Source organism: Amborella trichopoda, chromosome 7 (assembly GCF_054954075.1).
Source record: "Amborella trichopoda isolate Santa Cruz 75 chromosome 7, AtrichopodaSantaCruz75HAP2 v2.0, whole genome shotgun sequence".
Lineage (NCBI taxonomy): Eukaryota > Viridiplantae > Streptophyta > Magnoliopsida > Amborellales > Amborellaceae > Amborella > Amborella trichopoda.
The window spans coordinates 37,721,602-37,740,192 of record NC_142342.1 but is presented as its reverse complement, the minus strand read 5'-3'; the positions used below and the strand labels follow the sequence as shown (position 1 = coordinate 37,740,192).

Genomic DNA, 18,591 nt, shown 5'->3' with positions numbered 1-18,591 from the left:
TTCATAACGAGAGAAAATAAATTCAGGCTAAAATAAGGATTTACTCGTCTCAGTCCAGTGAACAGGAAGCAATCAAATGTCGTAGGCTTATGCGTCCAATTGCCCAATTCCTTTGCTAGAACCTCAACGAACCAAATTCAATAAGTGCATAGTTGAGAACAGAACAAGGTTACAATTGCAGGCAACTTCTATGCATTAAGTGGACATAAAAAGCACCCCAAACACACTGGCCAAGGCAGGATTCAAAACACCCCACAAAATCACTTAAAAAAGGCAATATTTCAATAAAATCATGTCCGCGCCGAGCATTGCCCGAACTAAGTACCATCTCAGGAAAAATAAAAAATAAAAAAAACATATCCCCTGTGTTCTCAAATTCCATAAAACACACCTCATATGACCTCGAGAAATATACAACTCATAATATTACCTGTTTTCTCAGCTCCACATATAAATCATTACTGCAACACAAAGGTGCCTCAAGGGAAAAATCAAGGAGACCACGATCCTATCTAGTTACAGAGTTTCAAGGGAGATGAAAGTTGGTGAAAACATGAAATAAATGACAAAAAGAAAGGCTTGCTTCGAGAACCAAACCCTATAAACTAGCACTTTTAAAAACAGCATATCATGGGGAGAGGAGGCTCTCACATGCTTGAATACCAGCCATCTTGCTCCCCAATATTGCTTGTGCAGAAGGGCTCGAGTTCACAGCCTTCATGACTGCGTTGTATACATCACCCCTTTGCTTTGTGTCCTCCATTTTGCTCAATGCCTCTCTCACTAACTCAAAATCCACACCCCCCACCAAAATGAGCCTTCCAATTACTTCCCCGAAATTGATCGGAGCCTTAGGGATGTCAAAAACAATATCGTCAAGCATCGAAGCGTAGTGTAGGCACCCCACACCCACATCTCTCCCAGAAATTACCTTCTTGGCCAAAAGGAACTCCAAGAGCTTCCCTATAGGTTCGACACAAGGCGGACTCTTCTCAAAAGCCTGTGCTATCGCCTCCTTCACAAACTCGGGGTGATAGTTAGGGCTCTTAAGCTCTTCCACACATTGCATGGCCTCATTTAGATCACGAACGCTGAAGTACTCCTCCAATAGTGATTTTGTCTTCCTCACAAGGTCCACAGGGGGTTGTCGGACTTGTTGGGCTGGCACTGCCTTCTCGAGTGGATTAGGCACAGGAGGCTCATAAGGTTTGGGCTCATAAGGTTTGGGCTCATAGGGTTTGGGATACCCCACCGGTGCAACAGCCTTGGGCTCTAGGCCTGAGACCAAGCCCGATTGGATCCGAGAGGTGGGCCCACCCTGCAATAAGGCACTTGTTTTTCCAGGTATCAGGCCTCCAGTGCCTTGAGGTAGCATCTTCGAATTGAGGGAGCCTTGTTTTGGGGCAATAGAGGAAGGCATTCGGTTGCTAGAGAGAGATTGTCCTTCAGTTTTGAGCATTGACCGGCTTCTCGGGACCTCCCAATTGTCATCCAGGCCTGGCATGCCCGGCATCTTGCGCGTCCCTGGCATTCCTGGCATCATGCCACCAGCACCTGGTCGATTGATGGGGAAGCCACCAGCAATACCCATACCGCCTAGGGGACCCACAGCGGTGGCGCGGCCATTTCGCATTGTGGCACCCGGCCTTAGGCCCAAATTCTTCTCAGCCTCAGAGTGGATCTCATTGATAGTCTTGGCTTTCACCTGTGAATGTAGAGAGAAATCAACAACGGATGCAAAAAAGCAGACCAGGAGGTTCAAAACCATGCTCAAAGAAACTTAATTGACTCTCAGGAGGGGATTATGGTGTAATCCAAAGAAGTATGGAAAAATCATTCAGTCGGGGTATCACAACCCATTGTATGATCGGCATAGGTGGAGACAACGAGAGATGACCTCAATGGTGGGTTCCAATCTCTCTCAACCTTCAATCATTTTATTGGATGCCAATGACCCAATTGACTGTTATTTATCCATGGTCCATCAAAATATTGGATTATATTAAACTTTCCCTTGAAAATGTACGGAGGGAATTGTTATGACTAAAAGAAGAGAGAGGGAGCAGGAAGGGGTACAACATAGTCCATCGGCAAAGGTATACGTTACTCCCAATCCTACTTCCACCATCAGCTCCCAATGACTGACAGATGGTTGGAGATTACCTGGAGGCCCACAAGGGTAATCACCCCATACAATTAATCTCCATCATCAATCCAAAAGAGGAGATAGTGGATGCAGCTCAGAGTGCCACAAGTCATAGACCATGCGGCAATGGCGTATTTCCCAAAATCAAAATTCAGTGCTCCAAAGGAACATCCTTACAAGAGCACAAATGGGTAGGGTAAAAGAGCAAACCTCTTCACGTCGAGGAACCCAATTGTTGGCTCGCATGTCCAAAACATCACGGATCATAAATTTGAGCCTTGGTGCCAGTTGATGGTTTTTGGAGAGCTCTTTGAGCCTGTTAAAATACGAGTCATTGACATGGCGGGACCTAGGGCTTTCATCCAGCTGCTTACCAATGGTGTTGAAGAATTGACAGATGGCTTCAACGTTTTCTTCATCTGGGCAAGCCTTCGAATCGTGACCCAAGAGTTCCTGATCACCGTAACATGAATCAGTAGGCATTCCAAGGAATAAAAAAATACCCTTTCTCTCTTGACACTTCAAACTGTTGAGTTTGTGCCAGTAACCACTAGTGCACACCAATTATGCTAGTGGCTTGAAACCCAGCTCAAGGTCAAGAGAAAATGCAGTGTCCAAATCTAACTTACAAAAAAAAAATTCGAGCAGATAAAAAACACATGATGAAAAGCCATGCAGAAGCCTTGAATAAAGAACCTTAACAATGTGATGAACGATTTTTTCAGGGACCATTTTCTGCTTCAAGAGCTCCCCAATGAGACGAATGTTTCCAAGGATCCGGAGCTTCACCAACCTTTCTTTATCTCTGCGTTCTATTTCTTGCTCTGGAGCAGTCATCTGTCTGATCTCCGCTCTAAGGTTGTCAGCACCTTCAAATGCCTCTTGACACTTATTGAGAAGGATTCGCCTAAATGTGATGGGTTTTCCGTTTGGCTCTTCCGAGGGAAATGGAGGCAGTTTCTCATTGAGATCAGAACAGAGAAGGGCGTACATGGGACAAAAGGTAGGTTCTAGCACCGCCTTGTCAAAGATAAGATCGATAACACCCTATAGCACAGTAATGGTTCAATCAAATACCATGTTAGCAAATGATGATTTTAGGATGAAGAAATGGATACAAGGAATGCCTTTTCAAATATAGTAAAGGACATACCTTCAAAATATCGGGTGTTGTGATTCCAGAATCTATAAGCTGGCCTTTGAGAAGATCAAACTTCTCTGGTGTCAACTTGTTAAGTATTCTGCAGAGACAAGAAAGAACATATAACCTTATTCAGCCGCTCTCAAGGAAATTAAGTTCAAAGTAGCACTTTGAAGTATTTCAAATCAAGATCTTCCTCTACTAGAATTTCATGGAATGAAGTATCGTAAGTAATTCACAGGCCTTGGGACTTTCATATATAGGCAGTTCGCTAACTAGTATTAACATTGTGCATAAGTTCTGATGCTATAGATTTTTTTTTTTTAAATGTTGATACTATAAATTCTTTCTAAAAAAGTTCCTGAAATAAATTACCCTTTCACTGTCTTCAGAACGCGGTCTTTATCTGAAAGATTTCCTCGCCGAGCTGACCATGGCACTTCAGCCTTGACAAGAACAGGCGTTGGCCCAACCTACAAAAAAGAACACTGAATGAAAAAAGCCAAAGCAGAAGGGAGATGGCACACACCATGTTATGCGTTCCACACTCATAAAGAGGATAAACAGCACAGACGAACAGAACTTAAGTCAAATAGCCATCCAGTAATGATATGAGAATCACAATTTATATTGAGACCAAATGGCAAATCAGTGGCTCAAACTTCAAAGATTAAACAACCCTAAACTTCTTTGTCTTCAACAATAATTTTCCGGTATCACCAACCCTATACCTATTCATCATTTTACTATTTAAACCACACACCAACCATCCTCCGTTGGATATCATAAAACCCATACAAATGGGCTCCCCACATTTTCACAATAAGCACCATTGGAATGAATTGGTCTACTCACTCGTAACAGGACATAAGACATCCCTACACGTCATAAAATAGGTAGATCAGCCCATGTTGATCTAATTTGGATTGGTTAGCCAGTGTGGATTGACTAATGGATATGTGGTTTCTATTCTTCCTCTAAACTCCGTATCACCCTTGCCAGCACCAAGTCCCATAACTGCTTGTTAGAGCTCTATATGCAAGGGGGAATTAAAGCATGCAGAAGGGAAGCCTTCAACCACGCCACCCGCAAAGAGGGGCCACCTCTTTGATAGCTCACCAATTCAAATATCCATAAACTTTATTCCTAGAGTGCGAAGAATGTAAAGAACATATGTTATGTAAGATAGATAATTAAAAAACCATCTGCATAAAATACCATCAGGCCCTCAAGTTTGGAGGTTCCGCACCTCAGGTTCGGATTGGCTTCATTTGTTAAGAGCAAAGTTCATACAAGCCAAAAAAAATAGCATTGCAGCAACTTTATTAATATAATATAGTATAACATGAGCAATGAGGCAAAACAAATGCCACAAACATAATGTAATAAAATATAGAGAAGCTTACGTTAACTTTTTTTAATATAAGAATATACATCATGAACAATATTCAGGCTTGGGCTTAAGTGGTGTAGTAGCTGATGTTTGGCAGCGCTACATCTTAAGATCGATTCCTACCACTGAACAACCCAAAAAATAAATAAATAAGAAAAATAATTGATAAAGAAATGGCATAATATAGTTAACATAAGCAACTTTAAACTTCGTTCCCAAATGTTGCTTTTATTTACCCAAAAAAAACCTTTAAGCTTTGTGAATATAATATAACATTGAGCAACGAGACAAAACAGTTGAAAACAAAACACATAATATAATATAGTATAAACAATTTTTAAAATACCTAAACAAAATGAAAGGAGTAAAGCAAGGCTCTTATGTAATATAGTAAATATTAGATCGCATGACCACTACTCTACTATTTTTTTGCATGTGATCAAATATTTACTAAATTACATGTAAGGGGCTCCCTTTACTCCTTTTTAGGTATTCTATGAAGTTGTTTATATCATTTTATGTGACTTGTTTCAATTGTTATATTATATTTACAAAGCTAAAAGTTGTCTATATCCTACTATATTATGGCATTTGTTTATCAATTATTTTGTGTTATATTATTTTATTATATTAATAACAATTACAGTAAACTTGTCTATATCATGCCGACCCCAAATAGTTAGGATAAAGCTCTTATGATGATGATGAAACTTGAAGATATCATATTACATTGTGGCATATGTTTACTGTAGTATATTACATAATGGTGTAGACACCATTTTAAAACTGGTGAATTTCATATTTTCCTACCTTAGACAACCCTTAGGATCATACTATTTCATAAGACCCTTAAACATAAAACACTAATCCATGGTCCCCATCCTGGCAAATCTGGTGGTTTTTAATGAATATCCATTCTACACCCTTTTCAATCTATAAAAAAACATTTACGTGCCTCTTTTAGTATTAGATATGTATGCTAAGGAAAATCTGAGAGATAGAGAGAGCCTAGAGAGAGGGTTAGACGTGTATGCCAGGGAAACCTAAGAGTTAGGTTTAGGGAAATATGAGACAGCCCAGAGAGAAAAACCTTTGGCCATTAAACCTAACCTACAACATTTAGATCCAAGATAACCATTCAACCAATCCAAGGCTTGGTCAACATTGAAGAGAGACACGGATGATCCACAATAGAAATTACAGCCACGGTCCTGATACGGGCAAGGCCCCGAAGCCTCGGGTTCACCGGGCTGGCTTGCTCGACCAAGTATGTTTCTATCCCTTCTCTAGTTATTTATTTCATTTTTACTTGGATTTAGGCTCATTTCATTGATTTTACTTCAATATTTCGTGCTTGTGATCAACTTGGCTGTGCCACTGATCTGAGAGCATATCTGCTTATATTTCTAAGTAGATCTGAACTTAGATCAGAATTCGAATTGTCCCCATTCTCTATCACTTTTAAAAACAAGTTTGTGGTTCGGATCCGAGGGACCTGTACAGTGCAAATTGGAGAGGTCCTCAGAGGAAGATCCCTTGGATCCTAACCACAAACTTGTTTTTAAAAGTGATAGAGTGTGAGATCTACTAAAAAATGAGTAGATCTGCTCTCAGATCAGTGGCAAAGCCCACTTTGATCACAAGCACGAAATATTGAAGTAAAATCGATGAAATACACCTAAATCTAATAAAAAATAAAATAAAAAACTAGGAAGGATAGAAAAAGACCTGGCCGAGCCAACGACCTGATGAACCCGAGGCTTCGCTCGTATCAAGACCACGGTTGTAATTTCCGTCGTGGATTATCCGTGTCTCTCTTCAATGTTGATCAAGCCTTTGCTTGGTTGAATGGTTATCTTAGATCTAAAGTTTGAAGTTTGAAGGTTGCAAGCTACGGTTTAATGGACTAAGATTTTCTCTTTGGGCTCTCTTTATCTCTCAAATTTCCCTGGCATACACGTCTAAACCTAACTCTCAGATTTCCCTGACATACACATCTAACCCTCTCTCTGGGCTCTCTCTATCTCTCAAATTTTCTCTAACATACACGTCCAACCCTAAAAGAGGCACATAAATGTTTTTTTATAGACTGAAAAAGGTGTAGAATGGATAATTACCGAAAACCACCAGATTTGCCAGGATACTGAATCACAGAATGGGGATCATGGATTAGAGTGTTATATGGTTCTGGGATCTTATAGAATAGTATGGTCCTAAGGGTTGTCGAAGGTAGGAAAATCATGAAATTTACCATTTTTAAAATGGCGCGTCTACAAATGAAATTTGTTTACTTGTTAATATCATATTATGTTATGGTATCTGGTTTACTATGTTACATTACAATAAGGCATTTGTTTATCAATTGTCTCATCTTGTTATATTACATTAAGGCATTTCTTTATCAATTGTTTCGTCTTATTGCTCATGTCATATTGTAGTATATTAATCAAGTTACTGCAATGCTTGTTTTTTGGCTTGTACGAACTTTCCTCTTTGAATGGGGTTCATATTGTAGTTCAATCATCAATTGATTTAAATTTAATTTTTACAATATTTGTTTTACTATAAAATAGAATTTCTTAAAACAATAAAATGTATAGTTCAATGTAAAACTTGTTGTATCATAAATTATTACTGTATGAAGTTATTAATTTATCTATTCTTTCTATGGGATTGTTGTGAAATTGTGCGTAAAATTATACCAGATATTTTTATTTTTACATATATAAGGTAAATACAATTACAACTTATAAATATATTGAATTGATTTCTAAGCTATAAATTGTAACTTATGAATATATAAGTTACAAATATATATTTCTAACCTATAAACATTTAATTGTTCTTCTATAAGTTATAAATTATAACTTATAATTAAAACAAACTCTTAAAAACTCGATTAATAAATCTGACTAACTTAAAAAATACAACATTAATTAAAGACAAACCTACAATATAGCCTAGCAAGACTATTATAAAAAAGCTTCCATTTTTCAACTTCTATACAACAAAGCCTAAAACCCCACGTCAATGCATAAGGCACATGCCCCTTTAATCTATAATGAAATAATATATCCAGTTCAAATAAATTCTACATTCATGTTAACTTCTTTAAAATAAATTTGATACAAGTTGAGCGAGTAGCACAACATATCGCCGACACAAAAATAACACATTGCACTGATCTAAGATTAATTAAAGACAAACCTACAATATTAGTCTAGCAAGACCACGTTAAAGAACTTCAATTTTTCAACTTCTAAGCAATCCAATTCACATACCCCTTTAAACTCCATATGAAATAATATGTCTAGTTCATATAAATTTTACATTCATGTTAACTTCTTTAAATTACATTTCAAACAATAGTGGGTAGCACAATATAATGCCACCACAAAAGTGACGTATTGCACTGCTCTAAGCAGCAATTTATTTAAAATTAACACTTCTCAAAAATAAATTTGACACAAGTTGAGTGGGTAGCACAACATAGTTCCACCACAAAACTGACATATTGCACTATTATAAGCAGTAGTTTGCTTAAGATTAATATAAAACCCACATTTTAATTAAAAACGTAGCACGTAGATTAGGTATACACTATTAGGTGACCACTTCATGGATTTAAGATGGTCACAAATTACATTAAAGCATCTGGGATGGATCTGGGCCTACCTCTGCGCATAGAAATGGATTTTTAACAACATGTCCCGTCCACAAAATTCTCTTAATTTATTCTGAGTTTTGTCCAATGTTCAGAATTGTTCCCGCAAACAAATCAAAGCTAAAGAGTAGCCTACAAAATCAAGTATGCAACATCAGGCCCATCTACATAATTATGCTTGTAGGATACGCTTTGCATGGAAAACAACAAAAAAAAGGCAAAACAAGACAAAAGCAAGTCAACCTGAGGCGCACACAAGTTTTGTGTATGTAACCTGGGAGATCCACAAAGAGTTATACTACGAAACCACCACCAATATGAGATGCACCTTCATCAAATAGGGATTCACCTCTTTATGAATGGACAAGCCTCACGAAACTTGCAAGAACCAGTAGTGGAAACATACAAGAGGTTACTTGCTCCTTGGAAAAGACGTGTTTCTCCTCCACTCGTAGGGTAACACTTATAGAAGAGGCTACATGTAACTTTCAAGTCTACCTTGATGTCTATGTTCAAATCCTAGCTAGGGTTCAAAGAAACTTCCATTCATTCAGGTGTCACGCGAATAAATTGCATCTAGTTGAATGGCACATTTCTTTTATGAAAGATATCTAAATTTAAGAATGAGAATTAAACCATTTAACATACAAAGAGCATGCAATGCAAATAAGGCTCTTTGAAGAAGTGCATCGATGTATGAGAAGGATTACAGATCCAAATTAGGCTTCTCTTCTCTTTTTTTCTTCTGGGAGTCAAGAATATCTCTAAGCTAAGTTTGGTGTGTGATAAGTCACCGAGACACCATTTCCTAGGTTTGGATTGACAAAGTCTGCACCAGAACTAGAGGTTGGAGTCCACAAGATTGGGACATAGGGTAAAATGGTGCCCAATTACTTTACGGATCTTAGAAAAGATAGGCCAATAAGGATGAAAAGCATGTGGGCATCCACAATCAGAGAGAAGGAAGTGGGATAACAGAAGGATGCATTCAGTCCAATCTTTCTTGCACATTTTGACTTAAGGAGCTACACAAAGGATCGAGTTCCTGGATCACCACTAGGGCACCTTGTTCTAGTATGAGAGTCTCACATTCTCAAATTCTCTGTAGCCAGGGAACTGTAAATCATTTCATGTGATCTTGGTAGCTCATGAGGAGGACACCAATTTACTTCTTAAACTGCTCCAGACAAATCAGACATTTGCCAGGTAGTTGCTCATGTTTTAGGAAATCACCTATTCATGACAGACGTTGCCGGACTGAATGGTATTATAAGCAACAAAAAAAGAGATCAAATTTTAAGGGCCACCAGCCACCTGGCAATTCTTACCATCAAGGCATCCCGACTATCATAGCAATTCTCAATGAATTTGAGAGGGGAAGGCATGAAAGGGGAAGGCATGAATGCAATCAAATAGGCGTGTCAAAAATCTAGCACGCAAAGGAGAATCTAAAAGAAAAGATCTGAAATATGTAACACATTAGTCATTTCCATCGCAAATACTGCAGGGACAACACTCAGAGAGTTAAGTAGTTGCTGGACTGGATAGTATCATAAGCAACAAAAAATAGATCAAATTTAAAGGGCCACCAGCCACCTGGCAATTCTTACCATCAAGGCATTCTGACTATCATAGCAATTCTCAATGAATTTGAGAGGGGAAGGCATGAACGCGATCAAATAGGTGTCAAAAATCAAGCGTGCAATGGAGAATCTAAAAAAACATACCTGAAATATATAACACATTGGTCATTTCCATCAAAAATATTGTAGGGACAACACTGAGATAGTTAAGTAGTTACTCCTTCCAACAATAGCGACTCCAAAACGGAGTATTCTATTGAAAACTACCGGCATCCCCTTGGCAGCATCCCATATCCTCGTGATGGGCCGATCCTTATTTTGTAATATAGGAGACTCTTGCATAACAACCAACATTATTATTATATATTGATAACCAACAGAACTCATTCACCAAATGAAAGATAGAGTTTCTCCTCCCCACAGAAAACAAAAGAAAAACACTCACACATCCAATGAGCAACCCGCCAACTTCCTGTTTCTACCCGTTACCCTATGCATAAGTCTGTGTAGATCTTCACACAGCACAACTTCACGTACAACTTGTTTTCTAAGAAATGATTAACTGCAAATTTATCAGAGGTGGTAAAGAGAAAGAGGGCAGGAAGTGCGTATTTCGTTAACATGACTGCTTTGGAAACAATCAAGTCTCCCAACAAGTCAACTGCCCACAATATTATGCCATTCCAGACCCATGAAAGTAAACAACAAAAAAAAGAAAAAGAAAGCCATTCATAACATTCACCAATCAAACTCACTTTATGCCATCCAAGGAATCTATAAGATAGCCTTGGCCAACAACAATGCAACATTAACACAAAGGAGTATGCACTTCAAAAGACCAAAAAATTTCACAATGAAGAATTACCGAGAAACATGGGCTGCAATATTAGATCAGGCATATCAAATAATTGGATAAAAAACTACTACTTAATAACTGAACATGAAAAACCATTAACATCAAATTATATATTGCATGAAAATTTTAAAAGAAAAATGATGAACATACTCCAGTAAAATATAATCATACCTTTATTTCCAAGCAAAGAACAGCAACTTCAGATATAAATACAAAGAAATGGAAAAGTACAACAAAAGATGCTAGAAGAAAGTAAGTGAAGGGCATTCAATTACTACCCCCTGGGCTGAGGAAACTTGAACTTTTGATGAGAACTGTGAGCCAAGCTGCTCTGGCCGGTTGAACTGTGGTGCATTAGCTTCATGTTGCCTTGAATTTGACCCATAAGATTCTGATTCAGATCTTCTACTCTGGAAGTCTTTGTTATCTCGAACTGTTTCCCGAGACCTTTCCTCTCCAGTTGTAGGCACTTGTGCTGCCCGACCACGCCAGTCCCGATTGTCTGCTTCAGCATAACGACTTTGCAATTGATTTTGCTGCAACAGAAAATTGTAAGAATTTTTCCTCCTTTTTAGATCGGTATCCGAGTAGTCATTTTAGAGTAAAGGCATGGACCACAAACTTGGAAGAGAATTATCAATATGTGAATGCACAAATAATTTCTAGTGATAACTTGAATACCCAGTCATTTCAGAAAGTCAGATGCCAAACAAAACAAAAACCAACTGAATCTCTTACTCGGGTGTTTTAAAACTGTGGATTGACTCAGGACACACCTCAAAACCCTGGACAGTGTTGAAAAGCATGGACTTTGAGCATGGAATCGCCAGAGTACAGATCAGCGATTTTTTTAACACTACCTCGATGAGTCTCATGTAAATTCCATGGACTCACCCCAGTCTGACACTATTGGGCCTTTATAATGTGCTTCTGCCATAGACTCAGCTGAGTACAATGAGACTAGGCCAAGTCGAACAGCCTGACTCCTACCCCGGACGCTAACGTGTCCCCACCTGACACTGCTCTTACTTGTATTTTATAAAGACCACCAATCAAGATTTACCATACGGCTGAGATAAAACAAGGAACGAATATAAAGAATAGTCTTTTGATGCTTTTTTTTACACACTTATAAAAGAGAATATTGTTTTGATGCTTTTTTTTATGCACTTATAAGAGAGAGTATCAAGAGCTCCATAAGAAAATTGGAGCATTTATGAATTTAGGTACTTAAAAGAGTCTCACTCACATTGGTATCTGCACGTCCCCAAGTTGGCTCTTCTCCTGATATTTCAGACTCAATTTCTTGTTTAATCCTTATAATATCTTCTGGGGGCACCACAGACTGTAAAAATCACATAAAAGTAAGCGAATGAAATGAATGGAATTACCAACAATTAGATGCATAAATCTAATGGTGTTAATATGATACTAAAACAACATCAGATAAGCAGACCACGAGGACTAATAATACCAAATGGCTGTACAGCAAAGAAATAACAAAAATGTTCAAAAAAGAGCAAAAATAGTTGCATGAGCAACCCAAGAAATACAAAAGAAAAAAAAAGATATGGAAATCATAAATACAATGACTTCCAAAAGGGTTGAAACCATCTCTATGCAACACAAAATATGCAACACAAAACACAAGACACTCAACGAAACTCGATGAATAGACCAAATTGAAATGTTAGCACACAAAATAACAGAATACCGAGAGAGAAAAGTAACTTCCCAAACACAGCATCTTTAATAAAAGAATCATTTCACATGGCTAACTGGTGTGAAGGAATAAGATAGTGCACGTGAAAAAAGAAGAAGCGGATAAGACATAGGAAATAACAATAAAATCGAAATGTGTTAATGAATACTAAAGGAAAGAAGAATCTTGAGAACTGAGAGCCATAAAACTCTGCAGGCTGTAAAATCCAAATGAATTACCCAAGATGTAAAAAGGAATTACCCAAGATGAATCCGAATGAATTACCCAAGATGTAAAAAGGAAAGAACAGCAAAAACTACAGAAATCACAGCATGAGAAGCCATCAACCCGTCAAAAAGTTTTCTTCATATACCATTTATTTTTTACTTGGATCAATGAACTCACAAAAAAGGACCAAGTACAAGCTACACAATATCAAGGAAACACAATTCACTTGCTTAACAAACAGAATATCAAACCAAAAATGAGCAGGTCAATACATCTTAATACAGGGGCTTCCTTAAGAGAAAAGTGTACCTCCCTAAGTTGTAATAGCTGGTCACGTGAATATCGAATGCGTTCATGAACTTCAAAACGCGAGTCTCCAGTCTACAACATAATGGGATATCATTAGAACTCCAAAATCAACAAATACATTCATTGTTCAATTAGCATAATGGACTTTATCTTAGAAAAAATAAGGAGCTCACTTAGTGACAATACCAACAATCTACCATTCAAATAACTAGAGAAAAGCCATCAATTGTATCCCTGCTATCTTAATTATTGAAAAGAGCACGCCATCATTCTAAAAAGCACCAGTTTTATCAGTACTATCCCTCTAATCAATTAACATGCCTAAGCAAAAGGGTAAATTGGAATTCATCAAACACCAATGAAACAAACAGTGAGTGGTCAAAAGTCTAACACATGCAATTAAGCAATTATACAGATATAGCTTTAAAATTGAAATAAAATGAAATAATTTGGTAAGTACATATATTCCAAAGGATTAATCAGATCACAATATACACACTAGCGTTTAGGATGCTTTAGAAATATACTATTTCCTCTCTCCACAATTCCATATCTTATTTAGCACAGTGAAGCTCGAAAAGGCACTATTGTGTGCGTCATAGTAATGATGCCAATGTGTAAGCAACTAGATGGGCAAAACACCACTCCAAATCTACACTGTATACAAGAAATAGAAAGAGATGGTCCACAGACTGCTCATGGTAAAAGAGCTAGGAAACCTTCTCTCTAAGAGCACTCGAACAAAGTATCAAGGGATCAGCCATAACACATGGCACATGCAACAACAAGACCACTTGGAAAGTGCGTGAGGGTAGTTTCCATGGCTTCTTTTTGCAGGTTTTCCTTTTCTATCTTTTGCCAAATAGAGAAACATCTAGAACATCATGAGTAAGCAACTACCAGTACAAAATATTCATGAATCTCTGATGGGATAGTTGTCAAGGACTAGGAATGAACACATCGCAAGTGCTGATCATGGACTTCAGCCCCCACCCGTGCATGCTAGTAGAAGATGGCTTTTGAAATATGAGATGATAATGTTTAAAAAGCTATAGCCCTTAAAGAGATGCAATATCCTACCTTGAAAATAAAAAAGGGCTAGTGTTTTAAAAAATGGGCAGCACAGAGCCTAGGCACCAAGGGGCCCTAGGTCGCACGCCTAGGCATGGGCACCCAACGCGCGATTCTGGGCCAGCACCCAGGGCCACGGGCCATTTTTATATTTTTAAAAGGGGAAATGGGGTAATCATGATGCCTGAAAATGCTTAAAAATAGTATGGGGGTTATTTTGAACCCCCACATAAAAACAAAAACAAAAAAAAAAAATCCATAAACCCTAAATCAATTAACTATACCTATTTCTGACAATCGAAAAATATTGGATGTTGGACTTTTCACCTTTTTGGAATATTGGTTATTTGGTTTTATGCTTTTGTACATTTGTTGAAGACGGAGAGAGTTGGATTGTGATTATGGAATATGGAAAGTTCGAGACTATTACTAATACAGTTATACACTATATAGACTATTAAACTGTTAACTTTTTTAAGTTTTTTCACTAAATTTTATGTCATTTGAAGTTTTGAACAAACAACTTTATTCTTAACATGCGATATGTTAGTACAAAAAAAAAGTTGATTAATGCAAAAAATTACAAAATTAACAGAAATATATGCATATATGTGCGTTTGGACAGCACATATATGTATCTATCTAAAGACTTTGTACTACAGGGCACTTGATATTCTGGGCGCCCGCCTAGACAATGGGCACCCGGCCGGCCGCCTAGCGTTTTCTTAAACCTAGGAAAGGGCATTAAACTAACTCTCTAGGGAACACACCCATCTTGAGCAAAGATGTTAGATGTCACATATGCGTGTCTTTACCAAACCAATGAACACTTTAGTTACTTGTTAACTGAAAGTGAAGCAATGCGATCTAACAGCAATATCTGGTTAAAAATAGCATAGTATGAATAATATAAAATTAATGCAGCTCTTGACGATCTTTTTATCCATTTTTGGGATTTTATACACATCAGGTTGTTCTATTGTCTACTCATTTGTTTGGCAGCACGCAACAGTCCCCAATCTCAAAAGCAGTCAAGGGGCAATGACACATTTGTGATGTCCATTGCTTCTCCAATGCAAGGGGTAGATGCCTAAAGAATTGTTGATTAATTGCTATTGTTTGTGATGCACCACCAGAAACAAAGAAAATGCATTAGCAAACCAATGAATTTCAGAAATAGAGTGTGCACACACTTCACAACAAGCAATTCCTGTATCCAGTTTTCATATTCCAAACTGGTACCCAATATTTTCATCAAGAAATATGAAATGCAAAGGATTCAAACACGCTTAGAAGATCATGCTAACACAATAAATTGTTCTCCCATTCGTACTTATTAGAATCCAATATTCTTTTGTCCATACAGTTGAGTTCATTTGAAACCTTGTCCATGTAGAGGAGAACAGGGACTGTGCATAATATTGGGTCTTCATGTGCCATTAGGAAAACTCACACACTTCACAACAAGCAATTCCCGTATCCAGTTTTCATATTCCTAAATGGTACCCAATATTTTCATCAATAAATTTGAAATACAAAGGATTTGAACACGCTTAGAAGATCATGCTAACACAATAAATTGTTCTCCCATTCGTATTTATTAGAATCCAACAATTCTTCTGTCCATACAGTTGAGTTCATTTGAAAACCTTGTCCATGTAGAGGAGAACAGGGACTGTGCATAATATTGGGTCTTCATGTGCCATCGGGCAAACTGTTATTATAGACCTTCTTTTGACTCTTACTAATCAATTTATTGCTTGCAAAAACTAGTGGAATTCATTCAAATCAAATAAAATTCGATCAGACACAGCCATCTCAATCTTAGGCATCTTGCCTTTCTAGCTCCACCCAACAATAATAAAGATCTGGTTCACACAGCTTAAGTCATTCGAATCCAGTAAAATCGTCTCAGACCAACCATCTTTTTCACATATTAACTCTTTGAAACTGACTCCATCAAATCTAATAAACTTAACTCATCCCAAAATTTAATGAATCCACTTAAAATTTATTAGAAGTAAAGATGTATTCAACATGAAAACGAGCAAGCAATCAAACATTCGAGCACAGGTATGTTCAATCAAGAACTTACCAATTTTCAGTTATTGGTTAGCATGATTTCGTCACCACCCACTTTAAGCCATTACACAAACATCAGGTGACGAACTACACCACAAGCCAAAAGGTCCATATATTTCGTCACCACCCACTTTAAGCCATTACACAAACATCAGGTGACAAACTACACCACATACCACAAGCCAAAAGGTCCATATACTTCTCACAACCTTGATAGAAAAGTGCCCAGACCTCAGTTATATTAATAAAATCTAGAAAAAGAATTAGAAAACGAAAAAGAAAAAGAAAAATACTCTTCTTTAAAATCTGAATCAATCCATATTACATAATCCAATACACATTCATCTTTGGCAAAAAAACAGCTATGCAAATAATAGTCTTCCCATAAAGAGCATTAAAAATAGAGAGAGGAAGATTTTTATCTACCTAGAAAACTACCAGAAAGGTACAGAACCATTATCAACATCGAAGCCACCCTTAAACCCTAATCCCCAGAAAATTCCCAATTTCACGCAAAAAACACCGCAAGAAATCAAACCAATCCAATCCCCAGATCAATCCAATAAAAAAGCACACTCCTAAGCCATAAAGCCAGGACCTTTAAGTCTTTTACCCAAAAAGCAACCATCTCCAACAAACACTAATTCCTCATCATCACACAAAAAGAACAAAAAGAAACCCCAGATCTGCAAAATTTAGGGCACAAATACCTTCAAAGAAGTCGACGACAACGGGCCAGCTCCATGGGGTCGTAAGAAGTGAGAATCAGGAGTTGCAGATGAGATAGAAAGGCCCGAGGAGAGAGAATCGAAACGAGGACCAAGGATTCGGCCTCGATTCGCACCTCCACCACCAGGACGCAAGCTCAAGACTGTCTGATCCGCCTGCATAACTTTGCCAAATAAACTGTTGTTTTCTTGCCAGAAAACTGAGGATTTTGCCAGAAAACCGGCAAAGAGGACGATATTCCGGCGATATGTGCCGGAAGATATGATCGGATAAACCAGAGAACGTAGAGAGGCCTCGAAAGCCTCTTTCTCTCTCTACTTTCTCTCTCCTCTCTCTCGCTCTGATGCCGAAAGAGGCGAAGGAGAAGAGAGGGTAGGAAGAGAAAACCCCTTTTTATTATTGAAATTTCCTTTGGGCAGTAAAATTCTATTGCTTGACTAGCAGATGTTTAAATACGCGCTAAGGGGAGATTAATTTCAGGTATATCCTCAGATTTTTAAAGAAGTTGATTTTTACATAAAGGTAGATTCAATGTATTTATTTAAATGGTGCGATTTGTATAAAGTCTAGGCTCTAAACAATCAAATTAGAGCCTATTTTCAAATAGTATCGAGAAATGTGGTTTTAATATTGAAAATTTTTGTGAAAGCTTTAAAATATATTTTTATATTTATTTATAAAGTTTAAAGCTTAAAAAATAGTATAGATCGACAGATCTATGAAAACTTGAAAATAGTGAAAATTGACGGTCCAAAAATTTGTTACAAAATACCCTATTTCAAAAACTTGAAATCCAGTTTTTTTCTTATGACCGTGCATCTTGATGTCGAGATGACTAATTTGAAGATATTGAACATCAAATCAACCTCTTCTAGTGAAATTTTTAGGGTAGGCTCAAATTTGATTGTTTAGAACCTCGGCTAATATAAACTTTTCCCTTATTTATATACCAATGTTGTGCTTCGAAGTCTCATTTGGTTTGGTGAAAATAATGAAGCCATTTCGTATTTCAACCAATTCGGGAGAAGACTTTAGAATTTTAAAAAAAAATTAATGTAAATAAATTAGATATATATATATATATATATATAAGAAAAAGTTTATATAAAGTCGAGGCTCTAAACAATCAAATTAGAGCCTATCTCAAAAATTTCACTAGAAGTTGTTGTTTGATACCCAATATTGATCATCTCGACATCAAGATGTATGGACATGAGAAAACAATGGATTTCAAGTTTTGAAAATAGTGTATTTTGTAATATATTTTTTTACCGTCAATTTTCAAGATTTTCAAGTTTTCATAGATATGTCTATCTACACTGTTTTTTAAGCTTTAAACTTTATAAATAAAGATAAAAACATATTTTAAGGCTATCACAATATTGAAACCACATTTCTCGATACTATTTGAAGGTAGGCTCTATACAAACCGCACCCTATATATATATATATATATATATATATATATATATATATATATATATATATATATATATATATATATATATATATATATATATATATATATATATATATGCTTAAGCTAACGCATAAGATTTGGTCGAATCAGCTCAAAGCAAACATGAATCAAACCGAAGCGGCAGCACCAAGCTTCATTTCGCTTCAATCTAGGCCTAAAATCTGAAGGCTTCAACCAAAGCGAAACGAATTTGACAACACTGGTCTA

General features: G+C 37.1%; 1 protein-coding gene across 1 annotated transcript; it reads right to left on the bottom strand.

The window, feature by feature from the left end:
- Positions 1–260: 260 nt before the first annotated feature.
- On the bottom strand, positions 261–17,261 carry EIFISO4G1 (MIF4G domain-containing protein / MA3 domain-containing protein). Its single transcript, XM_011626309.3, has 9 exons — positions 16,886–17,261; positions 13,023–13,094; positions 12,033–12,128; positions 11,062–11,319; positions 3,663–3,760; positions 3,300–3,387; positions 2,843–3,193; positions 2,357–2,599; positions 261–1,705 (listed from the first exon to the last, which is right to left on the bottom strand). The coding sequence occupies exons 1-9, from the start codon at positions 17,063–17,065 to the stop codon at positions 629–631; spliced, it is 2,463 nt and encodes an 820-aa protein (XP_011624611.1). The 5' UTR covers positions 17,066–17,261; the 3' UTR covers positions 261–628.
- Between the last annotated feature and the right edge of the window lie 1,330 nt (positions 17,262–18,591).

What these genes read in the sequence shown, in the direction of transcription:
- EIFISO4G1 (XM_011626309.3), bottom strand. Translation starts at nt 17,065, where the DNA reads ATGCAGGCGGATCAGACAGTCTTGAGCTTGCGTCCTGGTGGTGGAGGT. An exon ending in GGGGACGTGCAGATACCAAT is followed by an intron (nt 11,320 to 12,032) that starts GTGAGTGAGACT and finishes TTTCTGTTGCAG; the next exon opens with CAAAATCAATTGCAAAGTCG. An exon ending in TCGTTCATCACATTGTTAAG is followed by an intron (nt 2,600 to 2,842) that starts GTTCTTTATTCA and finishes TACGGTGATCAG; the next exon opens with GAACTCTTGGGTCACGATTC.